Here is a 26,561-nt window from a genome sequence, read left to right on the forward strand (position 1 = left end):
GCAATCTGGTGAGGATGTTAAGTCAATACAGTTCAATGTGTATGAATTTCTTATCACAATTACTCAATCACTTATTTCTCAGACAATAAAGTGTGAAGAGAAAGTTAGTTGTGTTGAATAATATAGATTCTACAAAGTCTTCTCAAATCATCTTCTCATAATATATGCCAACTAAAATAACCTCACCAGTCCTATTACTCTCATCCCAATTGAAAAAGTTTGACATCAACTTCTAGTGTCAAATCTCTGTCCAAGAAAGAAATAATTAAAAATGCTTACTTTAGATGATAAGCATCTTTTGTACTTCCATATCCACAACGTCAAAATTAATCTTCCTTTTACTATTTTTAACTTCTTAATGAAAATGGTTGTGATCTCTCGCGAGAAAATAACTTTCCTCATATCATATGGTAGATTTTTTCAGAACTTTTCTCCCAGTAAGAGATAGTAAGGATAAAAAGAGAAAGATTAACTGTTGAAGTTTAGTGGAGTTAGAAGATTGAATATATGGAATAATTATCTTATTATAAATGAAATTTTTTCTTTCCATTTCAATCGTATTATTGTGTAATTTTTTTTATTGATAACAATGATTTCGAGTTTTTCTAATTAACTTAAAAAAAATATAGAAAAAAAATTTAACAAACAAAATATGGTGTCTAAAAAGGCGTCAAGTGAGAAATATTAATTAAACCATTGAAAAAATATAAAAATGAAGCATCCCTAATATTTACATCCCCTCAGTTTTTAGTAAATACCGAGGTAATATGTTATATTAAAAATAAAATAGTGCTTCTTATAGATATATTTCCTCGGTTTTATGGATAATTGAGGTAAAAGGTTGTTAGCATGACGCTACCAGGAACTATACTCTCAGTTTTTAGTATTTTAAGGTGAAAGTTTTGTCATAAAATATGTTATTTATAGTAGTGTGGATTTATCCTTGTTGCATAAGAGGTTTACGTGGTTTCATTCATTATAATGAGGTTTTAATAAGTAAGTTGGATTATTTTTTGTTGTCGACATGGTGGAAGGAGAAGTGAGGTAAAGGTCGTTTGTAGACCTTGGCCTGAGATCATTGCCTGATTATGGTTAAGTACTCCTATCAGTTATGCGTCCTAAAACACTTTTGGGTTAATAATTTCTACTTGGGAGATTTTAGATTTGAGTCAGTGGTTAGAGACTCCTTGTGGATGGAGGTTTGGGAGATTTGGAAGGCATGCATGCTTAAGGATAAGTTGAGAGCTTTGAAAGTGTCCCTTAAAATCTAGAATAAGGAGGTGTTTGGTAATTAGAATTTTAAGATTATTTTGTGCTCTGATAAGCTTGAGTGCTTGGTGTTGAGAGTTGGGTCTATGGATCTTTCTCAAAAGGAGTTAGAAAGTAGATCATTTGTCTGTCATGAGTTTTTTGCACTTATTCGGTGTCAAGATTCTCAAAAAATTTACATATTTTGAGATTCGCATCCTCTTGATGGTGAGATATCTCTTAGTTTGGCTTTTCATATGAAACTCTTTCTCCTATTTTTTTAAATCACTCTTCAAGAAAGGGGCCACTGTCAAGGAGATGGGAAGATGGACAGACACAGGTTGGAGATGGGGAGACTGTGGGATACAGCGCCATGATCCAGAACAAAACAAGAGAAGTCTGAGTGAGCTGTTGGGTTTGGTAACTCCTTATACCCATACTACAGACGATGATGACCTTGTGATATGGGGAAAGCGAGAATGCTTTTCCACTACTGCGGGCTAAAAGGCTTTTGTGGGTAGGGGAAAGAGTGAATCCAACATTTACTCTGCTAGTGTCGGGTACAAGGGTTTCATGGAGGAAAAGGTTACAATTAGGATGGAAGAGGATAAGAGTAAAGCTTTTTAAACTATTTGGAAAGCGGGAGTTTCGACTAAATTTAGAGCTTTTAGGGGAGGCTTTTCTTGAATTGTTTGGCTACTAAAGATAAGCTGATCAAGTGTGGTCTTTGTTTTTCACGTAACGAAGTTGTTTGTGTGTTGTGCCTTAGTGCGGAGGAGGACCTTAGCCACTTGTTCTTCGATTGTCCGTTGTCGAAAATAGTTTAGGAAGAAATCGGTTCTTGGATTAGTTTCAAGGTTAGTGATTTTGGTCCTTCCTGGAAGTTTCTTAGGTTAGAGCTCTTTTTTTAAAAGCTTTTCTAGTAAGGGGAACATTGATATCATTTGGTGGACGGTTGTTTGGGGTCTTTGGAAATCTAGAAATGGTGTTGTTTTCAATGAAATGAAGTGTGATTTGAATAACATAGTTTGGTTCATCAAGTTTTTGGTTTGGAAATGGTCGGTTATAGGAGATATTTCATATTCCAACATTGTCAAGATATGTGTTTGAATCCTTTGTATTGTTTATCTTAGTAGTTGTTGTTCATGGGGAGTTTCTATTTGGCATTTTTGTTTTGTATTTGGGTTAGAGAATGCCTAGTGCTCTTCTATTATAATATATTAAATCTGAAGCACACGCTATCATGTTGATATTTCAATATAATTTGTGCCACATAACTATTATTCATATGTGGCAACTTTCAAATTTCATCCTCACTTCTCAAAAGACACAATCACATAATGTTAGAGGTCACGGATTCAAATTCCGACAAATACAAAAAATATATTAATTTAACAATTACTTATTAACTTCAATTTTGTTTTCTATTATATATTCTTCATATCATGTTATACAAATAAATTAAAGACAAATAACAATGTTCTTGTATTTGTCACATATAAGAATATAGAATTTGTCAAAATTGATTTTAAGTTTATATAATTTTTTCTTATATTGATCGTAGAAAGTATAATAAAAATTTAGATAATAATATCTAAAATAAGAACTCTGATATTTCAACTAATATCAACAATAAAATCACATAAAAAACTTATGATATCATTATTAAGAATTTAAGATAATACATTTTAGAAAACTATTATAAAAAAATATTAATGTAACAAATACTTTGATATATATTATTTTCATAAGATTTATAAACAATGTTTATATTTTATTGCAATTATTTTTAAATTATAAAAATTAAAGAAATAAAATTTTGATATATTATTTAAATAAAATATCTCTAAAATGATTTTAAATTCTTTGTATTCTACATTATTTATATCATGTCGAACAAATAAATTAAAGACAAACAACAAAATTCTTGATTTTTCACATATAAGAAAATAGAGTTTAAAGTTTGCTCAATTATTTTTCATAGTAATAATTTCAATGAATATAAAAAAAACAAAGATAGTATTTTCTAAATAATTCTCATATTTTAATTAATATCAACAACAAAATCAAATAAATATTTTCCAATTTCATTCATAACAATATATTAAATCTATTATCTATTATCTATTATAATATATTAAATATGAAGCACACACTATGATGTTGACATTTCAATATAATTTATGCCGCATCACTATTATTCATATGTGACACCTTTCAAATTTCATCTTCATTTCTCAAAAAAACACAATCAAATTTAAATAATCATGATTTTAATACTAATTTAATCAAGTTACTGGCATTTGAAACTCTTGTATTCATGGTATTCCAAATGTTTGACAATATAGACATAAATTTGAAAAGTTTTTGGAAGTATTATTTGATAATAATTGCAAATAAAATTTTAAATTTATTTAAGAATAAAAATAAATATATATTATTAACAACTTAAAATTAAATATCTTTTAAAGAGATACATAAAAGAAATACATGAGAATAAGAGTTACAAAAATTATATAAATCTGAAGTGATATCTTATTTAATTTTTTAATTTTTTATAATTAAATAATTTAATAACTCTCAATTATAATCCATAATAAATTATTAGTAATATAAAATTATCGATCATATTTATTAAAAATAATAATTCTTAACATAATTACAATTCAATAAAAAAATAAATAAAATATAATTTATAACGCACATCGCACGGATTTTAATCTAATTTTAATGAAATTGTTGTTTCACAAAGAAAAAAAAACTCGAGTTCATTGAAAACGAAAATCAAGCCTAACAAATAAAGGTGATCATTGACATAAAAATGTAAAGAAAAGAAACTGATATTTAATTTGCTTCTTATTATTTAAAGCATTACACATATAAATGATACAAGAGAAGCAAATGATCTGCACTCAAAACAAAATGAAAGGAGAAATACAAAGAAAACAAGAAATTCATCAATGGCACAAATAAAAGCACACAATTGACAGGTCTTATTTAGATAGTATTTGAAGCATCTTCCTCAAAAGAGAAAGGGGCAGGAGGACCAACAGAAGAGTCATTATCATTAGGATATGTAAAAAAACCAGGGACTGAATTGTGTTTGACGAGGTACATGATGACCTCTTTAGTTTTATCACCCAGAAAAGGTGGTTCTAGATATCCTGGAAGGAGTGTAGCATGACTGTAGTCATCTAATAGTTTTTTATAGAATATGACAAAATCTTCCATAGAATATCCCCAATTGGTGAACAAGTAATCAACAAGGTCAATATAGTTTTGGTTTTCTATATACAATTTTTGGTAGTATGATTGGGTGTATTCTCCTGGAGCGATGGACACCACGTTAATGGCTAGACGAGGATCAGTTTTGAGGGACTTTATAACTTTTCCAATACAGTAGGAAAAGTCTTCAGGACTCGATTTGATATCGCCATAGTGAATATCAATACCATCAATCAAGTTATTATAGCTGGGGTGGAAATAGCTAAGAATGATCTTTGTGAGTGAATTCACGGCAGCTGCAATCCACACTTGTTTATCATTGGGATTGAATGGCGAATAAGTTCCAATGTCACCTCCGATGCTTATCACCACCCTTACATGTGGATATCTTTCCTTCAGTTTTTTCAGCTTTTCAGCACTGAAAGTATCAAGGTCCCAGGTGGGAACGAAATATCCTGTGCCTACTCCATTTGGATTATAGTCCTCACTAGCAAAGCCTATTATGAAGTCAACTGGTTTGTACTCTGAGCTAACTGTAGTTGGGAAGTGTTTCAAAAGGTATTCACGGTAAATGATTGGTCTCACAGTTTCACTTCTCTTTTCAGACATTGTGTTGTAACAATTGAAATTTGGTTGTGTTTAAAATGAGTAGCTATTTCCATGTCCTTTTATAACTATAACTTTCATGTAAATGCTCAAGCTATTAATCTAATGGAACATATTAAATGTCATATATGACATCCTCTCCTCATGTGGGCATATCGTCATGGATTAAAAAAGCTATTTTTATTTGAATAGCAAATAACAAAGCATAATGCATTAATACAATTTCAATGGACCTAGACTTTTTCCTTGGACTATGTTCACACTATAGTTGTTAGGGGATTTAATAAATTGCATCATTTTAGACGACATTATATATTCTCATATTTCTATATTTTAAACTAGAATTTAAGAACATGTATTTTATTTGCAACTAATTTATTCATTTATTTTTTGATATTTTCAACTATATCATCCTTCATTTTTTAAATTTATTAGGTTCTAATTATATGAATTTATGGATCTATTTAATCTTTTTAATAAGAGATAATGATGAAGTGAAAAACATGAAAGATTTTAATGCGTAAGAGTAAGTTGTTTGGTGTGGGATCTCTTGGTTCGGGCATGTGAGGGGATCTCGAGAACAGTTTGGTGTCTTCTGTGTTATTTCAATGTAGATATTTATCCTTTCAAGAAAAAAGGGCGTGAATGTGGGGCATCATGGATTGGCTTTGGTGGAATCTCTTGAGTTTGAAGCTTTTATTAAAGCGGTGAAGTTGGTGCATTTATCCTTATTGGATAAGAGGTTTACATGGTTTCATTCATTATATCGAGGTTTTCATAAGTAGGTTGGATTTTTTTTGTCAGTAGGGTGGGTGGAGAAGTGGGGTCAGGTTCGTTTGTTGACCTTGGCCTGAGATCATTGCCTGATTGTGGTTAAGTACCCTTCTCAGTTATGACGTCTTAAGCACTTTTGGTTTAATTAATTATAATTTTCATAATTAATTAACAAAATTTGAAATAAATATTGAATTTTAAAATTTCAAACATTGATATTTGAGTTATTTATATGATAAATTGACAATTGTATTCATTTTTCTCAAAAATATTTAATACATAATTAAACATATTGAATGAAATTAAATAAATCCAAATGAGTAGTATAATTAAAATTAAAAACTATTATGTATTTACTCTCTTATAATAAGTTAACATAATCTCTGTTTACATATTATTTTTAATTGATCGATAAATTTTCATTTTTTAATATTTAATTCGGTAATTTAATTTCAACAACACATGATAATAATATGAACTCTAAATTTTAAATTAAAATTTTGAAACTAAAAGAAAAAAAATTGAAAACTTAGATAACAATGTAGAAGCTAAATATAAAATCATAGACAAAAATAAAATATAAATATTTATTATTAGAAAACGTCAAAGATATAAACAAAGTTACAAATTTAGATCTTAATGAAATTTTAAATTGTGATTTATTAATAAAAAAGTTTTAAAATACATAAACTACGAAAAATATATTTTTTTGTACAACTAAAAATTTATATTATATAATTAATTTTGTGTCTTTTGTATTTGAGAAAAAATCTATAAAAATATTTTCTTTTGATTACAAATATTAGTATTAATTACTATTAGTAATAGAGAATATTAAAACTTGATTATAAAAAAATAGTCATAAAAAAATCACATTGTTTTTTCTTTTGATAACAAATATCAGTATTAATTACTATTAGTTTTAGAGGACATTAAAACTTGATTAAAAAGTGCGGTCATTAGGAAAAAATTAATAAAAATATTTTTTTTTACAAATATTGATATTAATTACTATTAGTATCAGAGAATATTAAAACTTAGATTTTCATAGTCATCAAGATAAAATCAATAATTTTTCTTCTTCTTTTGGTTACAAATATTTGGTGGGGTGAAAATTGGGTGGTACAAGATGAAAAAAGGTGGAGGAGAATTTGAATCGGGAATTGAGCTATACAAGATACGTGGAGTTGGATAAGTGGGTTATTACGACACAAATTTGGATGGGAAAGAGTGGGGGTGGGCCCGTGAATGGTTGGGCAATGGGAGTATTTGTGTGGTAAAGAAGAAATCTAATTTGACTTATTTAATTTCGAGATAGAAGTAAGGGGATGAGGTGCTGTCGCATCTCGAAAAATACGATCCTTCGTTTATTCGTGGAAAAAAGATTCGAAAAGAGTCGTCACCGAACTTTATTTATTCCAAAGAAGGAAAGAGAAAATATCGATAAAACTCTTAAAAGAAAATGAAAATGGCGTCACAATCAAATTCGGGTTTGGGAGTCGATTATGAAATGTGAATGTATTATCATCTCTCACGTCTGTTGTACTCAACGAGAACCTTTTAGTTAAACTTGCGATTGAATGTTAGCTAATATTAATTGTTTTCTTTGAATGATAAAGAGTGAAAATAGAAAAGAAAAGTGGTTGCAAAAAAAGTTTTCATTAGGGTGATTGACGAGATTGCGGGTCGCTCGTACGTATCCTCGGGTACAATAAGGAACTCAAAACTTCGTAGTTCGGGGAAAGGTTGTGGTTTGGTTGATTTATTTTAATGAACGGCTATTTAAACCATACTTAATTGGAGGCTTAAAGCTTTTGTTTGTATTTGCGTTAGAACAGACTAAACAATATCCTTTTGAAAAAGAGTTTGATTGAATAAAGTCGGTTAGATTTAGCATGTGTTTAGATCACATTCTAACGGTTAAACATCGCAATCACCAAAAGGATGACAATTAGATCAAAATGATAGAAGTTTTCCATCATTAAAAGGATAATGGTAAGATCAAAATGACTTTAAATATTACTGACACCAAAAGGATGACGGTTAAATGACAATAAAGCTTTCCATTACCAAAAGGATAATGGTAAAACCAACAACAAAGCTTGCTAGCACCAAAAGGATGATAGTAAGATTCATCAACTTCAATGATTGACATCACCAAAAGGATTATGGTAAGATCAAATTACAAAAATCTCCATCACTAAAAGAATGTATGTTAGATGATTTCAAAGATCATCATCACCAAATGGATGATGGTTAGATCAAAATGGCAAAGATCGTTGACACCAAAAGCATGATGGCCATCACCAAAACGATGATATTAAAATAACAATGGCAAAAGATCGTCATCACTAAAAGGATGATGATAACATAATAATGACAAAGATCATCATCACGAAAAAGATGATGGTTAGATCAAACTACAAAGATCGCCGACACCAAAAGGATGATGGTAAGAACAATAACAAAGTTTGATATCACCAAAAGAATGATTGTCATCATCAAAAGGATGATAATTAATTCACAATTTTGAAGATCACCATCACCAAAAGGATGATGGTTATCACAATAAAGCTTGCCATTATCAAAAGGATAATAGTTAACTCATCAACTTCAACGATCACCATCACCAAAAGGGTGATGGTAAGATCACGATGACTTCAAATATCACTATGATTAAAAAGGATGACGGTAAGATCAAACTGATAAAGGTTTTCCATCACTAAAAGGATAATGGCCATCACCAAAAGGATGGCGCTTTAAGATAATAATGACAAAGATCGCCATCACCAAAAGGATGATGGTTAGATAAAAAAAGATTTCTATCACCAAAATGATGATAGTAAGACCAATAACCCCAATGATCACCGTCACCAAAAGGATTATGGTAAGATCAAAAACATACCTCTCTATCACCAAAAAGATGATAGTAAGTTGCAATGATTTCAAAGATCTTCATCACCAAAAAGATGATGGTTAAATTACAAAGCTTTCTATTACCAAAAGGATAATAGTAAGACCAACAACAAATCTTGCTATCACAAAAAGGATGCTAGTTACTTTAATAACTTGTAAATATCGCTGACACCAAGAGGATAAAGGTAAGATCGAACTTGAAAAACGTTGTCATCACTAAAAGGACGATGGTTTAAACCAAAATTTGAATATCACCATCACCAAAAGGATGATGATTAGATCAAAATAACAAAGATTTTTCATCTTCAAAAGGATGATGGCAATCACGAAAAGGATAATGATTAGTATTAATTATTAAGGGACTGCCATCAAAAGGATGATAGTAAAAAATCTATTAGGGAATATGACTATCAACAAAAGGTTAATAAAACAAACTCGTTGGGTAGTATTGGAACATCAATGGGTAAGCCTTGCTTGGGGATATTATCAATAAAAGGTTGCAGGAAAATATTTATTGTGTAACGCCATCCTTATTAACAAAAGGTTGAAGGGAAAGATTCACTGAAAGATATAATTTTCAACAATAAAAGGTTGAAGGAAACAACTCATTGGGGAACACCCAATGAGAAAAAATCAAGGTAGGAATTCACTAAGAGAAATACCACTGACTTATCTGACGATAAAAATATCACCAACAAAAGGTTGAAGGAAACAACTCATTAGGGAACGCCCACTGAGAAATCCAATGCAGGGTAAAAACTCACTTATAGAAATACCGTTAGCTTAACAAAGGATAACATCATCATCAACAAAAGGTTGAAGGAAACAACTCACTAGCAGTGGGAGAACTGAGGGGGGACGTGGGAAGGCCACGGCCACCCCTCAACTTTTTATTTTATTTTTAATTCATATATATTAAATTACTAAAACATCCTAATTTTAAATTAAAATTATTTTTTATTTTTTATTTTTCATTCAAAGTTAGGTTAAAATACAGATAAGGTAAAAAGCTCATACCTTTCCTTTCTTTCTCATATGGGTTTGCTACCGGCACCGAAATCGGAACAGATTAAAGTGATCGGCATCTAACAGGTAAAAAACTTTATTCATTCTTCTTTTATAAAAAGTAACTGTAAGACCCCAATTTTGACCCTAAGATCCCTCATGGCATCATATCATTGCACATTGCATTGCCTCGAGATCACCAAGCATGCTTGAATTGTATATTATTGCTTTTCTTATTTTGTTTACTAAACAAAAGCACAAAAATATGTCACTAACATCTTTTGTTTGTAGCTTGAGCAGTCACAGGATCCAAAGCTTCTAGGAGATCCTATGCTCATTGATATGGCTAGGTGAAGATGAAAGCAAGCATGAAAATGGTTCCCAAAGATCTCATCCATCAAATATGCCTCCCAAGTATCTCAATTCATCATTTTGATCAAAGCAAACCAAAGGGTTTGAAGCTTGTGTCCCAAGGAAACCCTAATTCATCTATTCATCAACTATGCCTTGCCCATGAAGCAACCTCAACCCATGATCAAATAAAATCAAGGTAAGTTATTTAATTCATCATTTCATGCATATTTGAGCTTATTTGAGTGTCCTCAATCATCAATTCATCAAGATATGAGGTGTGGACTTGAGAAGTTGATCAGTCAATTCATCTAACTATTTTGAAGTACACTGAGACCTAACCTTTGATGTGTTTGTCAAATGGAGATGACCCTAAGAGAAAAAATGTTCTTAAGAACCATATGAACAACTTTCATGTTCATGAAAAATTTATTTGAATCTTGGAAGGTCATCATCCATTTCAAAACATTATAGGTCATTTTGACTGAAACCCTAATTTTGGGTCAACTTCCCAAGGACAAAACTCCTTCATTTTTCATGATTTTGATGTGGGATTAAATTAATTGGAAAGTTTAATATGTCTACTTCAGTTGTTATGTTGAGAAAAATTTCAAAATCCTAAAAGAAATACATGTGATAATGCAAAACATTATAGGTCACTTTGGACCAAAGGCATTGAAATGTGAAAAATTCCAACTTCAAGTGCCCATAACTTCTTCATCAAAAATCCAAATGATGCAAAATTTAAGTCCATTTTTGAAATCTACAACATTTATGTTGAAGGTTTTGTCAGTTGGAGCTTGAATCATTGAAACCGAAGGGCTTGATGTTTGGCCATTTTTGAAATTTTCACATATACATGTTTTGCACCTTACACTTCATGATCATTTTTCACTAATTTCCAAATGTCAAATGAAGTTTTGGTCAACATAACAATTAATACTCATGCCAAAAGATTTCCAACCATTACCCATAAGGTTATGTTTCAGTTATGGAAATGCCATTTTCGAAGGGATGAACATACTGGTGCATTTTTGGAAATCAATTGAAATTGCATTGCATGAACTCAGCACACATAATTTGCACGTCCATTCTGATTCTATTTAGCATAAGCTTGCAAATCCAAGTGGAATTGGGCCCTCCATGCGCCTGTACAGGCCCATGCATGGAGGCCCTTTCCATCCATGCACATGCTTTTGATCATGCATTCAGCCATCTTTTGTTATATATAAGTACTCCATGCCTCTCATTTACACAACCTAAGGGCGCCTTACATGCTGCAAGAATCATTCCTCAACCATACTTAAAGGAACTCACCTTTTCTTTCAATTTTTTCAGATCTAAAATTCAATTTCCTTGATTGATCTTTAGATCTACAGTTCCTAAGCCTTGCTCACCTTGATCCATAGTGCACACTACAAGCTTAAGCATCAAGAGATCGTGCTCTCAAGTTCTTCATTTCAGAGGTTTACTTCAGAATTTGTTTTCTTTGAATCTCTTTGTATATAACATATTTCTTGTTGTTGCTGGGTTGTCTGAAGTCCTCTCCATAGAGGCAATCATTTTGTGCTTTGAATTGTTGAAATCCAATAAGTTTCAATTGAACACCACAAAATTCAAGCTCTGATTCCTCTTTCTATGGAAGCCTAGAGTAGAATTGGTTGGTACAGGGGTGATGTACATCACCCCAGCTTTCATTTGATACCAGGATCGTGTCATTTGGTGGAGTTTTATTCTCTGCAATTTTTTGGCCGGCGCCGGAAGTTGGCCGGAGAAGACGATGGTGCACACCACCGTCTGGTCTCCAGATTGAATCATAGTCGTGCATTTTATTTTTCAGATTAGATCTGAGCCACTCAATGTTATGACCTAATTAATGGCAAGGTGTGATTGCATTGACTGAAGTGTTTGGTAGGCGCGCATGTGTGATCCAAGCGATTTGCCAGCTCAATTAATGAGCTCTCCATCCAACGCTCCACGTTTTTTGCCATTTTTTATTTCTGATTTCAATTTTCTTTTTATTTCTTTAATTCCTTTTCATTTCAAAAAAATCATATCTCCTTCATTATTGGTCCAAAAAATATGAGACCAATTGCATTTTTCTTCTTTTAAATTCTAGTTTCTAAAAATGATTTTTAATATTTTTTAGTTTATCATTTGATATTTTTTATGAATTTTCTCTTTTCTGGTTATTTTTAATTCATTTTAAATAGTTTTTGATATTCAAAAAATACAAAAATATTTTCCCAACCTCTTTGAATGATGATGGATCTATGAAAAATATTCTTATCAATTTATTAATTGATTTGAGATTTATTTGAGATTTTAATTCAATTAGGTTATTTTTATGCACTTTTAATTGATTAAAAATAGTTTCTGACTTCTAAAAATGCTGAAATTTTTGTCAAGCTTTGTTTAACCTTGTTGAACTTAGGATAATTCACTTGGACTTTTCAAAGTTGATTTGAAGTGAATTTGAAGTTTGACCTTTCTTTATTATTTTAATTCAAGTATTATTTTACTTTTGAAAAATACCAAAAATATTTTATTTGTTTCTTGACTTTTAATCTTCATCTTGCTTTTGTTTACTATTGTTTGACCTTGATTTCATATCTCTTTGGTCAATGCTTGTTGATTATCTCATTTCATTTCCATTAATGCACTTTATTATTCATTTTCTTCTTCTTCTTCTTCTTCTTCTTCTTCTTTTTCTTTTTTGATCAATGAGTTAAAGATTGGTGGTTAGCCTTGATGTATGAGAGGTTTAACCTTCCTTGATTTAAATCTAATTCATCTTGATCATGGATCAAGTGAATGGCTTTGCATTAAGGATAGGTTGCTTCCTAATCAAGCAAATAACCTAAATCAATACAAGATCATTTCTCATCTTCTTTTTGGCATGGCAAGTTGTAGGAGCTTGATTCAATAATCAAGATCTTTAACTTGTGTTGTTGCCTACATTATTATTGACCGACCTAAGATAGTTGTGACTTCTACATAAGTCCAATTACGATTGCTTAATATAGCGCTAAATTGCCTTATGGCACACTAATACTAACCATTAACCATTAACCATTAACATTTAATTCTTGCACTTTACATTTATGTAATTTACTATTCTTGTACATATTATTCATTTGCTTTTGCCCTTTGCTCATTTGAGCACATGTTTATGTTAATGCAATTTGCCTTTTGCTCACTTGAGCATATAATTGTGTATATATTATTGTGCTTGTGCTTTTGTTTTGATTGTTGTTGACCAAATGCAAAAATGGACAAAAAGGACTTAGATTCTAGGACATTCCCTATGCAAAAATGGAGAAAAAAGGCCTTAATGTTGAAGATGGATTAGAAGGACCAAATCTCTAAACTCACTCTTGTCAATTCTTCATTTGCTTCATGGAACCTTTTTATGTGTGTTCTTTTGTGCTAGGGGATTCCTATTTGAGCCAAATTGAAGAACCATTGTCACATGCTTCTAAAGTGAGAGATACAAGAACCATTGGAAGATTCCTAAGAGCTTTGCTTGATTGATTGATTGCTTGAGTATACACTTATTTGCTTGCTTATTCCAAAGGATGGGAGCTACTTGGATCATCAATATGATCTCAAAAGAGGAACTTCATTTGTGGTTCTACTTCTTCTCCTTTATCTCTTGTATGATTAGGACTTTAGTCATTCTTATTCTTCCCTCCACTCTAACCCAAGCCAAAACTTTTGTGCAAACATTAACACTTGTTTTCAAATATTAGAAACATAAGCATTATGCTTTTGATTTTTAAACTTTCTTTTCATAACACTTATTCTGAATTGAATCTTTGAGTCAACTTTGACCATATTTTGTAAATACTTTTCATTGGTAAATATGACTCATTCAAATGTTTTATGGTTTCAATGGCCACTTCTTATCAAAAACTTTTCATAACCTTTAGCTATTAGGTTTGAGTTATCCTTGAGGTAGATATAATGCTCACCTATATCCTTAGTGATGGACAATGAGTCTTCCATGCTTATTATAGGGTTAACCCCTCACTAGCATGTTGAAGCTATCCTCACATGGTGGATTTGTGGTTTTAGGTTGAGTTTTCTCCCTTGGATAACAAAAGACCTTAAGGCTTTTGGACCAATCAATTTACCAACTTGTTTTGAGATTTTTACCCCGAACTACGAGGTTTTGATCCTAATCTTTTTTAAGATGGTACGTAGGCAATGGGTTTATCCATTCAAACACAAAATTATAAATAACTTGTATATTCTCTTCTCATCTCCCCAATCATGTTTGCACAAACAAATTTTCACAAAAATACCAACCTTACAACAAGTGTGAAAAGGGCTCCCTAGGAGTACCTAGGATGTTTTGGGTGCTTAAAACCTTCCCATTGCATAACCAACCCCCTTACCCCGATCTCTGACATTTTTATTAGTTTTTGATTCGATAAAACTTCTCGGTTTTTGTTCGCTTTCTAACCTTTCCTTTGGATAAATAGAAGTGCGATGGCGACTCGACTTGTATGGTTTACTTTTGATTTAGTCCATAAATCTAAAGGTAACGAATACCCCGCTACAGTAACAAATTAAAGTGATTGCTTGATTTGTGTTTTTGAGATTTTTAGGGTTCTTCTTTCTTGATGTGTTAAAATAATCTATATGAGGTTTATTAAGCCAATTCATAACACTGTAATTTACAAATATAGTTATACATTGTAATAAGGTATTTGAAAACGGATTAAAGTTGATTAATTAAGTTTATTAATTTTTTTTCTCTTTTAATTTTTATGTTCTCTAAATTGATTTTTGGATCTGATATGATATTATAGGAAGAGTAAAGATGAATAATAGGAAAATTGATTCTTTTTTCAAAAGGAAAGCATGTGAAATTGAAAGAGAAGAGAGAGATGAAGAAATTATAATCCCGACATCCGAATCTGAAACAGTTCTTGAGAATCCAACAATTGAAGAGCATCATGGTTTTGAAAATTCTTTGGAACGCGATCCTGGAAAGCGTCCTCCGATTTGGCAATATCCATCAAATCAAGTGGATGCAATACGAAGAGCTTATCTAAAATAGGGTCCATATCAAATTCATTTAGAAAACTATCCTTTGTCCGATAACGAGGATCATTCGAGAAGGTTTCAACATACTTGGTTTAACATATTTCCATCATGGTTAGAATATTCACCATCTGAAGATGTCGCATATTGCTTACCATGTTACCTTTTTAGCAAAAAACTAAGTGGACGTCCCGGATCACTTGTCTTTATTTCTATGGGTTTTAGAAATTGGAAGAAAGTTAGGAATGGAAAACATTGTTCCTTTCTTAAACACATAGGGAAGGATCCTTGCTCATCACACAATAATGCAATGAAAGCTTGTCAAGACTTGTTGAATCAAGATGGTCATATTAGAAACTTTATTCAAGTGCAAAGTTCAAGTCAAAGAATGAATAATCGGTTACGAATCAAGACTTCAATTGACACTGTTCGTTGGTTAACACTACAAGCTTGTGCTTTTAGGGGTCACGACGAAAGTAGAAAATCAAGAAATCAAGGTAACTTTCTTGAGTTATTGAAACTTTTAGCATCCTACAATGATGAAGTTGCAAAAGTTATGTTGGAAAATGCTCCACAAAATTGCAAGTATACTTCACATCAAATTCAAAAAGAGCTCTTGCAAATTCTTTCTAGTAGGGTGAAAAAGAGTGTTCGTGAGGAAATTGGTGATTCCAAATTTTGTATTGTTGTTGATGAAGCCCATGATGAGTCAAAAAAGGAACAAATGGCTCTTGTATTAAGATTTGTTGATAAAGTTGGTTTAATACAAGAGAGATTTTTTGATGTGGCACATGTTAAAGACACCACATCTTTAACTCTTAAGGAAGCAATATAGGATATACTTTCTCGACATAACCTTGATGTTTGTAACATTCGTGGCCAAGGGTATGATGGTGCTAGAAATATGAGAGGAGAATGGAATGGTTTACAAGCCCTCTTTATGAAGGATTATCCTTATGTATATTATGTTCATTGTTTTTCTCATCGATTGCAACTTGCATTAGTTACATCATCAAGAGAAGTCAAACTTGTTCATAAATTTTTTGAGAAGCTGATCTTTGTTATGAATGTTGTTTGTTCTTCTACAAAGTGTCATGATGAGTTACAAGCTGCCCAATTAGAAGAAATTGCTTATTTGTTAGAGATTGATGAGATTGTAACTGGTAAAGGTGCAAATCAAGTTGGTACATTGAAACGAGCTGGAGATACTCGTTGGGGATCACATTACGATTCAATTTCTAGCTTGATAAACATGTATGAAGCAACTTGTTTAGTTTTAAAAAAAATTGCAAAAGATAGAGGGAGTTATACTACACGTGGGTATGCAGATAGTTGTTACAATTACTTGAAGGCATTTGATTTTATATTTATTTTGCACTTGATGAAAGAAATCATGGGAATAACAAATATGCTTTGTCAAGCCTTACAAAAAAAAATCAAGATTTAGTTAATGCTATGAACTTGGTTCGTTCAACAAAACATCTTATTCAAGGTTTGAGAGAAAATGGTTGGGATATATTGTTTACTAAAGTGGTATTTTTTTGTGAAAAACATGGTATTGAGATTCCTGATCTTAATGATGTTTATTCAACAACAAGATTTGGACGCTCCCGTCTTGAAGAGAATCAAGTCACAATTCAACATTACTTTAAAGTTGAAATCTTTTTCACTACCATTGGCAAACAGTTACAAGAGTTGAATAGCAGATTCAGTGAGCAGGCAATGGATTTGTTAACTCTTTCTTGTTATTTATCTCCTAAGGATGGATATAAAGCTTTTAGCATTGATACTATTTGTTCTTTAGTTGAAAAATATTATCCTATGGATTTTAGTGATCAAGAGAAGAATAATTTGCAATTTCAACTCTACATTTTCTATTTGTTGCTCGTCAAGCATCAAACTTGAATAATTTATCAACTATTCAAGAACTATGTTCATGTTTGGTTGCATCTGGACAGGCTGAAACTTACTTCTTGATTGATAGACTACTTCGTCTTATCATGACTCTTCCCGTTTCTACGACCACAACTGAGAGGTCTTTTTCAGCAATGAAAATTATTAAGACTAAGTTGAGAAACAAGATGGATGATGGGTTTCTTGGAGATAGCATGACAGTATATATTGAAAGGGAGATTAGTGCAAGCATTAGTTCGGAGTTAATTATTGACGATTTCAAGTCACTCGGAACACGTAAAGCGTTACTTTAAGGTAGTTTTAAGTCATGTAATTTAAATTTTTAGTAATTAACTTTGTATTTATTTTAACTTTAATGTTTTATTTAAAATACTATTTACATTTTATTTATAATCTTTATTTTACGTTAGCGGCCATCCCAAATTTTTTTATCTGGCTCCGCCACTGCTCACTAGGGAACACCCAATGCAAAAGCACATAAGGTAGGAACTCATTCAGAGAAATACCATAGATTCGACTGAGGATAGACTTGGACTCTTATGATTGATCCCAGACCCTGAGTTATGCATATATGCATGTTTGATTTATATGATACTTCACTTTGGTGGAAATATTGTTCATGAATTGATTCACTAAGATGCATGTAGGGATGCAACTGTTGGGGATATTTTTTTAAGGTTTATGTAGGAATGCAAATGATTGACATGATTTTGTATAATGTCTCATCTTAGTAGAAATGTTATGTATGAAGAAATGTTATGCATGAAGTGATGCATGTTTGAATGCAAATAGGTGATTGGATGTTTGGGATTAGTCTCCCTTTCTTAAAGGTGAGATATTTTCTTGATACCAATGTCGATTGGATTTGGTTTTATGAGGATGCCATCAATGCAGACTTTCTTTTTCTAGTTACCATATGGATTAGAGTTTGGTTGGTTAAAGGATTTGACTTACTGACACTCAGAATTTGACGATTCTATGACCGGAAGATGAATGTAGATTCTCTTAGTGCCCCCAAGTTTGATCTGTTACTGATAGGTTGCATGTTTGCTCCTCAGAACTTCAACTTCGTTCAATGCATGGCGATTGTGATTTTGCTCTGCCCTAAGGCTTATTGTCAAGATATAACGATGTACGAGCGTGATCTTTCGACACTTGCTTGGAAGTCAACGATTTCTAGCATCTGGCATGGTATGCTTGACAAACTTGAAAGCATGGAGAGGACCTTCCCCTTTGCAACTTGTCTTGCCTAAGTCTGTAGGGTATTTGAATGAATTATCCTTGAAAGGAAGCTTTGGGGATGATTACACCATGACATGGTATGAGATGATTTGCCATAGTGTTTAAATATTGCAGTGGTCTTCCCCTAATTAACCGATTCTCAAAACTATTTAGTTTGGATCAACTGATTTGTGGAAGTTAGGTTCTAATGTAATCTTGACACGACTTTCCCCTGATTGAGCCTTTAAGGGACTTGCCCCATAATAACTGACTCTTGGAGTGGTTGATTTTTATGTGTTCTCGTGGTGAATCCCCCTTTATGAGCGTTTGAAGGACTTTCCCCTGATTGGCTGAATATTAAGATTATTCTTCCTCCTTGGTCAACTGGTGCTTGGAGATTTGTCTTAGACTGGCCAATTCTTAGGTAAACATAGTCATTGGATGCCACACGCCTAATTGTTGAGACAGTTTTTAAGTGTCGGGTTTTGTTATCGTATCCACAGAGATTGTAAGATATCACTGCCGTTCAATGGTTGAATTAATCTTAACTTAATGTAACACTAGGGTTTTGGTTTTAATCAAGTTATCTTGCATACAAAGTAATTAATTGCGGTAAGAGTTACGTTTTGATTAATATGAGAAATATTGTCAAAGTTAGGTTTCAATGATTACATTTGCTTTGCATGTATTTGCTCGGTCAATCATCTTATAAACTCCTTTAGATGATAAATTATTTCACAAGGTCCTCTCAATGCGTTTCTCTCGAACACCCATTGTGAGTTTTGCCATTTTGATCCATTGTTTCTCTCGAACACAATCTATCAAAATAACAACTTTTTGGTTCAACCTTATGGTGAACAAAATCATTCGTTACTATCTCTAGCTAACAAACAAGTTTGGATGAAAACCTAGGTCAAGAATCGGTAAACATCTCTCGATCAAATACCAACACAAAGAGTTTTAAATAGAAACAAAGTTTTCATCATATATTTACCGTTAAAGAGTTTACATATGAGGATCCTTACATTTACACACAAAGCTCGGAAATCACCTACATCTAACCTTGACAAATGGAAGACTTAGCTACTCATTTTCATGGTAGCTTGGTCGGCAAGTAAGGAAAGAGGGTTGATCAACATCCAAGTCGAATAATCGAAGTTGGATGGGAATCCACCTTCTTTTTGTGGAAGATGGTTGCTAGATGAAGAGAAATGAAATTAGGGCATAAAATCTCCCACAAAGCAATGCTGTAAAATATCTAGGAGAAAGTACAAAAAATGGAAAAGTTGGTAAAAATGAGGTATGGTGCCCAAAAGTGGCACCTGCTACTTATAGACAAGTGCAGAACTGTCATGTTCGCTAGGCGAGCATAATAGCTCGCCTAGCGAGGTCCTAAAATGGGCACAAAAAGCCCCTGCGCCCAGAGCAAACAGGGCCTGCTAAACTGTCATGTTCGCCTAGCGAACATACCTTCGCCTAGCAAAGGAAACGCTTCAAGCTCGCCCCCAGTGAGGTTGAGAGGTTTTGCTACTGGAATGCTCGCTGGGGACTCGCTAGAGCCTCGCCTAGCGAGTGAGTGCTGGCTGCACTTTTTCACCAAAACAGAGTGAATTCGCTGCAGACTTCGCCATGAGCTCGCCTAGCGAATTAATTTGCTAATTTACTGGAGCTGTTCGCCAGGAGCTCGCCTAGCGAACCCATTCTTCGCCACAGCCTCGCCTAGCGAGCAGGCAGATGAAATGCTCCTTTGCTTTGGTTCCTTTGCCAATTCTCTTGTGTCTTTATTATCAATTAATTCATGCCTTTCCTGCACAATAACAAACACATCAAAGGCACCAAGCTTGTTTATCAATGTAACGCATTCCATGTAAAATAAATGTGATTTTGACAATTTTAGCAAGGCAAAAGAGTGAAAGATGCCCACATATGATAGCTTAAATAAGCACTTTTGGGCATCTAACAACTCTCCCCAACTAGATTCTTGCTTGTCCTCAAGCAAAGTATGCCTCTTGAAAGACAAGAGGATTTGCATAAAGAAACGGTTTCTCCGAAGTTGGATAAACGGCTCAAACACAAGCGAAATTCGCATATACAAGTTCCCAACGGTTTGAATAAAATAATACCTAGGAACTTAAACTTAAATAGCAATGCAAAATATTTATCTATCTACAACAATACTATTCTGAATGAATCATCCTATCTCTCCTCTTCGAATCAGGAATGAAGATTTTGCGCGTTTGCAACCGCGGGACTAATCTCACTCTCTAACAAATAATGAAGAAATCAAACAGATTCATACAATGTCTAATCAATTAAAAATGGTACTGTGGAAGCATAAAGATCACTAAGGGCTTTTTCGGTTGAAGCTTGGTTAGGTTAACAAACAAGGGTCATTTCTAAGGCCATTGAAACGAAAGTGCCGATGCAAAAGAGACATTCACAGTATTATTCACACTACTCGACTTTGTTTCCTTTGTTTCTTATTTGTAACCTTCACAACACATTTTCCACAACTCCACTTTTATTTTTCACTATTTTTCTTCCAAGCAAGCATTTTTTTCATTCTTTCTATTTTTGTTCTTTTCTTTCACATCAAATATACAAAACAGATGTTTATTTTCTACATTTTCTATACATATATTTTTCTATGCTTGCTCGGTTTTTCTTTTCTTTTTCAAGAGTTGTGGTACTTATCAATTCTTTTTCGTTCTCCCCAACTTATTTCTTCCACACCCTAAGTGAATGCTCTTAACTTTTTACGGCAAAAGAACAATAAACAAGATTTTCCGGGTTGTGTAAAAAAGATTTTTGAGATCTCGCTTTATTTCAAGCCGAGATTCAACTGTTCAGGCTCAAAGGGGTTAACAAATACTCTCTCTGCTCACAGGTAAGTTGTTTTTGGATGTAGTTGTGCTCGAAAGAAAACAAGTGCCTTGATCATTTCTAATTGCTTCCACAATTTCACAATAATAACAGACAAATAATGAATCACATGAATCAACAAAACTTATTAGAATCCAACATTTAAGTGAACAATGGAGGTTTCCTCACACTTTGTGGTTTTAGGTTCTAGATGAAACATTCATTCAATTATGTTGCACAAAGACAATATTCAATTTACCAAAAAGAGTAAAGTTCCTAATACATTCTAAAATTCTAGCCGACGGTAACCATGTACCTTAGCTTCATTCACTTGTTATTCTTATCATTGCCATCCAAGCTCGGATGCACCTTCATTGGGTACTTCTTGAGGAGCAACCAATCTAGAAGGGTTTGCCACTCATTCAACCAAAAATTTATTAAACACACAAAATTAACAACAAACATAAATAACATTAACTGAAAAATAAAATTTTGTTCGTGGGGGACAAAACACCCCAATAGTACAACCCATGGTCAAAATACAAAATTCAAAAGTACAAATAAAAATGACATAATAAAAACTGAAATACAAATACTCAAAAACTTAACCCACAAAGGGCTCAAGACTCCTCTTCACTACCGGCTTCAGAACCGGTACCCTCATCATCAATATCATCATCATTCTCAGCTTCAGCGTCCACCCCCTCACCATAGACTGGCCTGTCCACAGGCCAATTAGCGTTGAGCATAAACTGCTCACGCGCTAACAATGCTCGAGCACCGGAGGGGTCATTACCTTGCAGCTCCAACCTCTGCATACTGTTATGCATATCAATCATAGCTCGTTGGGATGCTGCCATCCACTCAAAACTGTAGTCACAAACAGCCCTCAGGTACGGATCAAGTCCGGGAGAAGAAGCACTAGGACCATCAGCAGCCCGAGTACTTCCTGAGGCTGCACTGCCACCAGAAGTCTTAGCTCTACAGTACTTAGCCACATACCTATCATCTATAGGTGCCGGGATTCTAACCTGTCCACGAGACGGAAGCCGGACCCTAGCCTGAATACATAAGCTCATAATCAAACACGGGAAGGCCAGTGGGCAATTCACACGAGCCCCCGATTTCAGCCCACTCTCAACCATAGTCTTCAGCTCATTGGCGATTATCCTCGCCACATCTATCTCAACATTAGTGAGGATGGAATGGACTAAATGTGCCACTGGGATCGGCACAGTAGAGGTGTGTGATTTGGGTTGGATGTTGGTTAAAACCAGAAGTAGAATCAGCTGAGCCATGGGAGTCATGTCCTCCCGGTGATATCTCACAGGAACCCCAGATGGGTTCGGCTCAACCGATCTCCCAGCCAAAAGCAGGTCGGTGGTAATGGCAGCGACGTCTCGATGAAGTCTGAGGTCGGTGTGGTACTGGTCTCTCTGATCAGCTCCCAGCTGGAGCGGTTCCCCTAGGATTCTGTTGATCGCATCCCGGTCAAAAGGAATAGTACGCCCGGCAACTCTAGAAACCCAAGTGAAGGGCTCGTCGTCGTCGGGCAGTGCGTTAGCATAAAACTCCCGCACTGTACCAATGTCATAATGCTCCAAGGGACTTATCAACCTATCCCACTTCTTGGCGTCTATCAACCCGGCGAAAGTTCGGTAAGTGCCCTGCGGGTTGATCAGAAAACGCCTCTCAGGAAGGATTTTTCGCTTCTCCAAAGCGATGTAACGTGCCGCTTGTTTCGGGCCTACAAACTTGTCGTGGTCGAATTGAATCGGCACGGTCCTGGAAGTAGTTGCATCTCCTTTTCTCTTCTTACCAGCTCCAGATCTAGACTCCATTCTGCAAAATATACAAAGAAACAATACACACCAACAAACAGATTAGCCATTAAAACAAAATTCAAAATACTGTCATGTTCGCTGCTGCCTCGCTTTGCGCAGAGGCAGCGAACATTCGCCCCAGGTCGCCTAGCGAGCTGCTAGCGAACCTTACGGGTTTTGGGATTTTCTGCATTTTCAAGGATGTTTCTCCCAATACCCGTACTCTATGGTTCCTACACAGAACCTAATGATTTCTAATGACAATGAGTCGTTCTATGCTATTGGGGATTGGCTAATTGCATGCAAAACCTAAAATAGATGAAATCCCCAATTTGAAAACCTAAACGACCTAACATTGCAAACTCCACAATATCTCATGCAACCTCCATGTTTCCCATACCAAATTTATCCTATTTGCTATGCATATTTGGAATTTAAGAGTAAACAAAAAGAAAAAGAAGTGGGGCAAACCTTTGGTAAACGGATTTGGAAAAGAGAAGTGGGGAGAGTTTGCAATTGGCGAAAGAAGCACGTGTCGGTGATAAAGATGCAACAGAGGGAGTTTGAGAAGCCACGCACGAAATCCTCAGCAGAGCCGTTCAGACAAATTTTTGAAGGTAGGGCAAAATGGCTCTGCTGAAGTGTTTAAATAGAAAACAGTACTGCAGCGCTCGCTGCTGCCTCGCCTAGCGAGCAGCTTGCGAGCATGCTCGCTTCTGCCTCGCCTAGCGAGCTGCAAGCGAGCATGACAGCAAATGCATTTGCAAATGCAGCACTTGCAAGTCATCCAGCCTTGTTTCGCACACTGTAACAGAATTCAACATGATACATAAAACAATAAATACTTACAATGTTGGGGTGCCTCCCAACTAGCGCTTGTTTAACGTCGGCTAAGCTCGACGGTGCGATGCTCACAGGGGAGCATCGAGCGGCTGAGCACAACTCTCGCGATCCACATGACCGCCGAGATACACTTTCAATCGTTGGCCGTTCACGGTCCAACTGTCTTTCTCGTCCATGTCTTCAATGATAATGGCCCCGTACTCTTTTACTTCTTTCACCCGAAATGGCCCGGACCATTTCGATTTCAACTTCCCGGGAAACAACTTCAACCGGGAGTTGAACAATAGGACCAATTGTCCGGGCACAAATTCTTTGGTACGGATCTTCTTGTCATGATACTTCTTTGCTTTTTCCTTGTACAACCAACTTGAGTGGTATGCGACATTGCGCATCTCCTCCAACTCAAGTAGTTGTACTTTCCTTTTGTTACCGGCCAACTCATGTTCAAAATTTAGAAATTTTAGGGCCCACAAGGCCTTGTGCTCCAATTCAACCGGCAAATGGCAAGTTTTACCAAATACCAATTGAAACGGAGTTAGGCCAATTGGAGCTTTAAAGGCCGTACGGTAGGCCCATAATGCTTCGTCCAATTTTTGGGACCACTCTTTTTTAGAATTAGACACGGTTTTTTCTAGGATTCTCTTAATCTCTCGATTAGAGACCTCCGCTTGCCCGTTAGCCTGAGGGTGGTACGGAGTTGTCACCCTATGCGACACACCATAATGTTTTAGAATTGTTTCCAAAGGTGCATTGCAAAAGTGTGACCCTCCGTCACTTATCAACACTCGGGGGGTTCCAAAACGGGAAAAGATGTTTTTCTTTAAAAATTTTATCACCGTTTTGGCATCCGCCCGAGGTGAGGCAATCGCCTCAACCCACTTAGAGACATAATCAACAGCTACAAGCATGTACTCATTCCCGTAAGATGGTGGGAAAGGTCCAACAAAATCTATGCCCCAACAATCGAACACTTCCACTTCTTGGATATTTTGGAGAGGCATCTCATCTCTCTTACCTATCCCACCACTTCTTTGGCAACTGTCACAACTTTGCGCATGGGTATGTGCGTCTTTGAAAATAGTTGGCCAATAAAATCCCGATTGAAGAATTTTTGTGGCCGTTCTAACCCCATTATAATGTCCGCCATAAGGCGAGTTGTGACAATGCCAAAGGATGCTCTGGGCTTCATCACCAGTTACGCATCTCCTTAACAGGTTATCGCTACCCAACTTAAACAAGTATGGGTCATCCCAAACATAATACTTCGCATCCGAAAGGAACTTCCTCTTTTGGTTCGAAGTTAGGTCGGCCGGCACACAACCACTAGCCTTGTGGTTTGCAAAGTCTGCAAACCACGGCCTAACTTGAACCTTAAACAATTTTTCATCAGGAAATTCTTCCCGGATTTCCTTTTCAGATGCGGTAACCTCGACATTCACCAAGCGGGATAAATGATCCGCTACCAAGTTTTCCGACCCCTTCTTGTCTTTAATTTCGACATCGAATTCTTGTAACAAGAGGATCCAACGGATGAGCCTTTGCTTCGAATTCGGCTTGGTCAGCAGATATTTAATCGCCGCGTGGTCGGTGTACACCACGACTTTAGACCCTATAAGATAGGACCTAAACTTTTCTAGCGCATACACTATTGCGAGTAGTTCTTTTTCCGTTGTGGCATAATTTATTTGAGCCTCGTTAAGAACCTTACTCGCATAATGTATAGCATGAAAAGTTTTGTCCTTTCTTTGGCCAAGTACCGCTCCAACGGCATAGTCACTCGCGTCACACATTAGTTCAAAATTTTCATTCCAATCGGGAGCGACTATTATTGGAGCGGTAACCAATTTTTCTTTTAAAACCTCGAAAGCTTGCAAACAATCGTCGGTGAAGAGAAATACCTGATCTTTGGCGAGTAAATTGCTCAAAGGTTTAGCCACCTTTGAGAAGTCCTTGATGAAGCGCCGGTAGAACCCCGCGTGCCCCAAAAAACTACGGATGCCCTTCACATTGACCGGAGGGGGTAATTTTTCAATTACATCAACCTTAGCTCTATCCACTTCAAGCCCCCTTTTAGAGACTTTGTGGCCTAGCACAATCCCCTCGGTCACCATAAAGTGACACTTTTCCCAATTTAGCACCAAATTAGTCTTCACACACCTTTCCAACACCGTCTTCAAATTTGCCAAGCATAGACTAAACGTCCCACCAAACACCGAGAAGTCATCCATGAAGACTTCCATTGTTTTCTCTATTAGATCGGCAAAAATAGCTTGGACACATCGTTGGAATGTCGCCGGCGCATTGCAAAGCCCAAAAGGCATTTTTCTGTATGCGAACACTCCAAACGGACACGTGAAAGCCGTCTTTTCATGATCAACCGGGTCAACCGCAATTTGGTTGTACCCGGAGTAGCCGTCTAAAAAACAGTAGTATTGTTGGCCCGATAGTCTTTCAAGCATTTGATCCATAAATGGGAGTGGAAAATGGTCCTTACGAGTCGCGGTATTCAACCGTCTATAATCTATACACATTCTCCACCCCGTTGCAACTTTAGTCGGGATCAATTCGTCTTTGTAGTATAGTGGTGAGTATTCCCGCCTGTCACGCGGGTGACCCGGGTTCGATCCCCGGCAACGGCGCCATTTTGTTGAGACAGTTTTTAAGTGTCGGGTTTTGTTATCGTATCCACAGAGATTGTAAGATATCACTGCCGTTCAATGG

At 35.0% G+C, this 26,561-nt stretch overlaps 2 protein-coding genes across 3 annotated transcripts in view; both read right to left on the bottom strand.

Annotated features, from left to right (window-relative positions):
* Positions 1 to 4,245: 4,245 nt before the first annotated feature.
* LOC127138060 (chitinase 2) lies at positions 4,246 to 5,082 on the bottom strand. Its single transcript, XM_051064466.1, has one exon. The coding sequence runs from the start codon at positions 5,080 to 5,082 to the stop codon at positions 4,246 to 4,248; it is 837 nt and encodes a 278-aa protein (XP_050920423.1).
* A 16,643-nt stretch (positions 5,083 to 21,725) lies between these two features.
* LOC127076315 (uncharacterized) overlaps positions 21,726 to 26,561 on the bottom strand; it is a 29,223-nt gene continuing 24,387 nt past the window's right edge. For both annotated transcript variants that reach the window (XM_051017937.1, XM_051017936.1), the window contains exon 2: positions 21,726 to 23,016. In XM_051017937.1, the coding sequence (XP_050873894.1) occupies positions 21,795 to 23,015 (1,221 nt within the window). In that variant the 5' untranslated portion in view covers position 23,016 and the 3' untranslated portion in view covers positions 21,726 to 21,794. The remainder of the gene's footprint in view (positions 23,017 to 26,561) is intronic.

This window comes from Lathyrus oleraceus, chromosome 4 (assembly GCF_024323335.1).
Source record: "Lathyrus oleraceus cultivar Zhongwan6 chromosome 4, CAAS_Psat_ZW6_1.0, whole genome shotgun sequence".
NCBI classification, from domain to species: domain Eukaryota; kingdom Viridiplantae; phylum Streptophyta; class Magnoliopsida; order Fabales; family Fabaceae; genus Lathyrus; species Lathyrus oleraceus.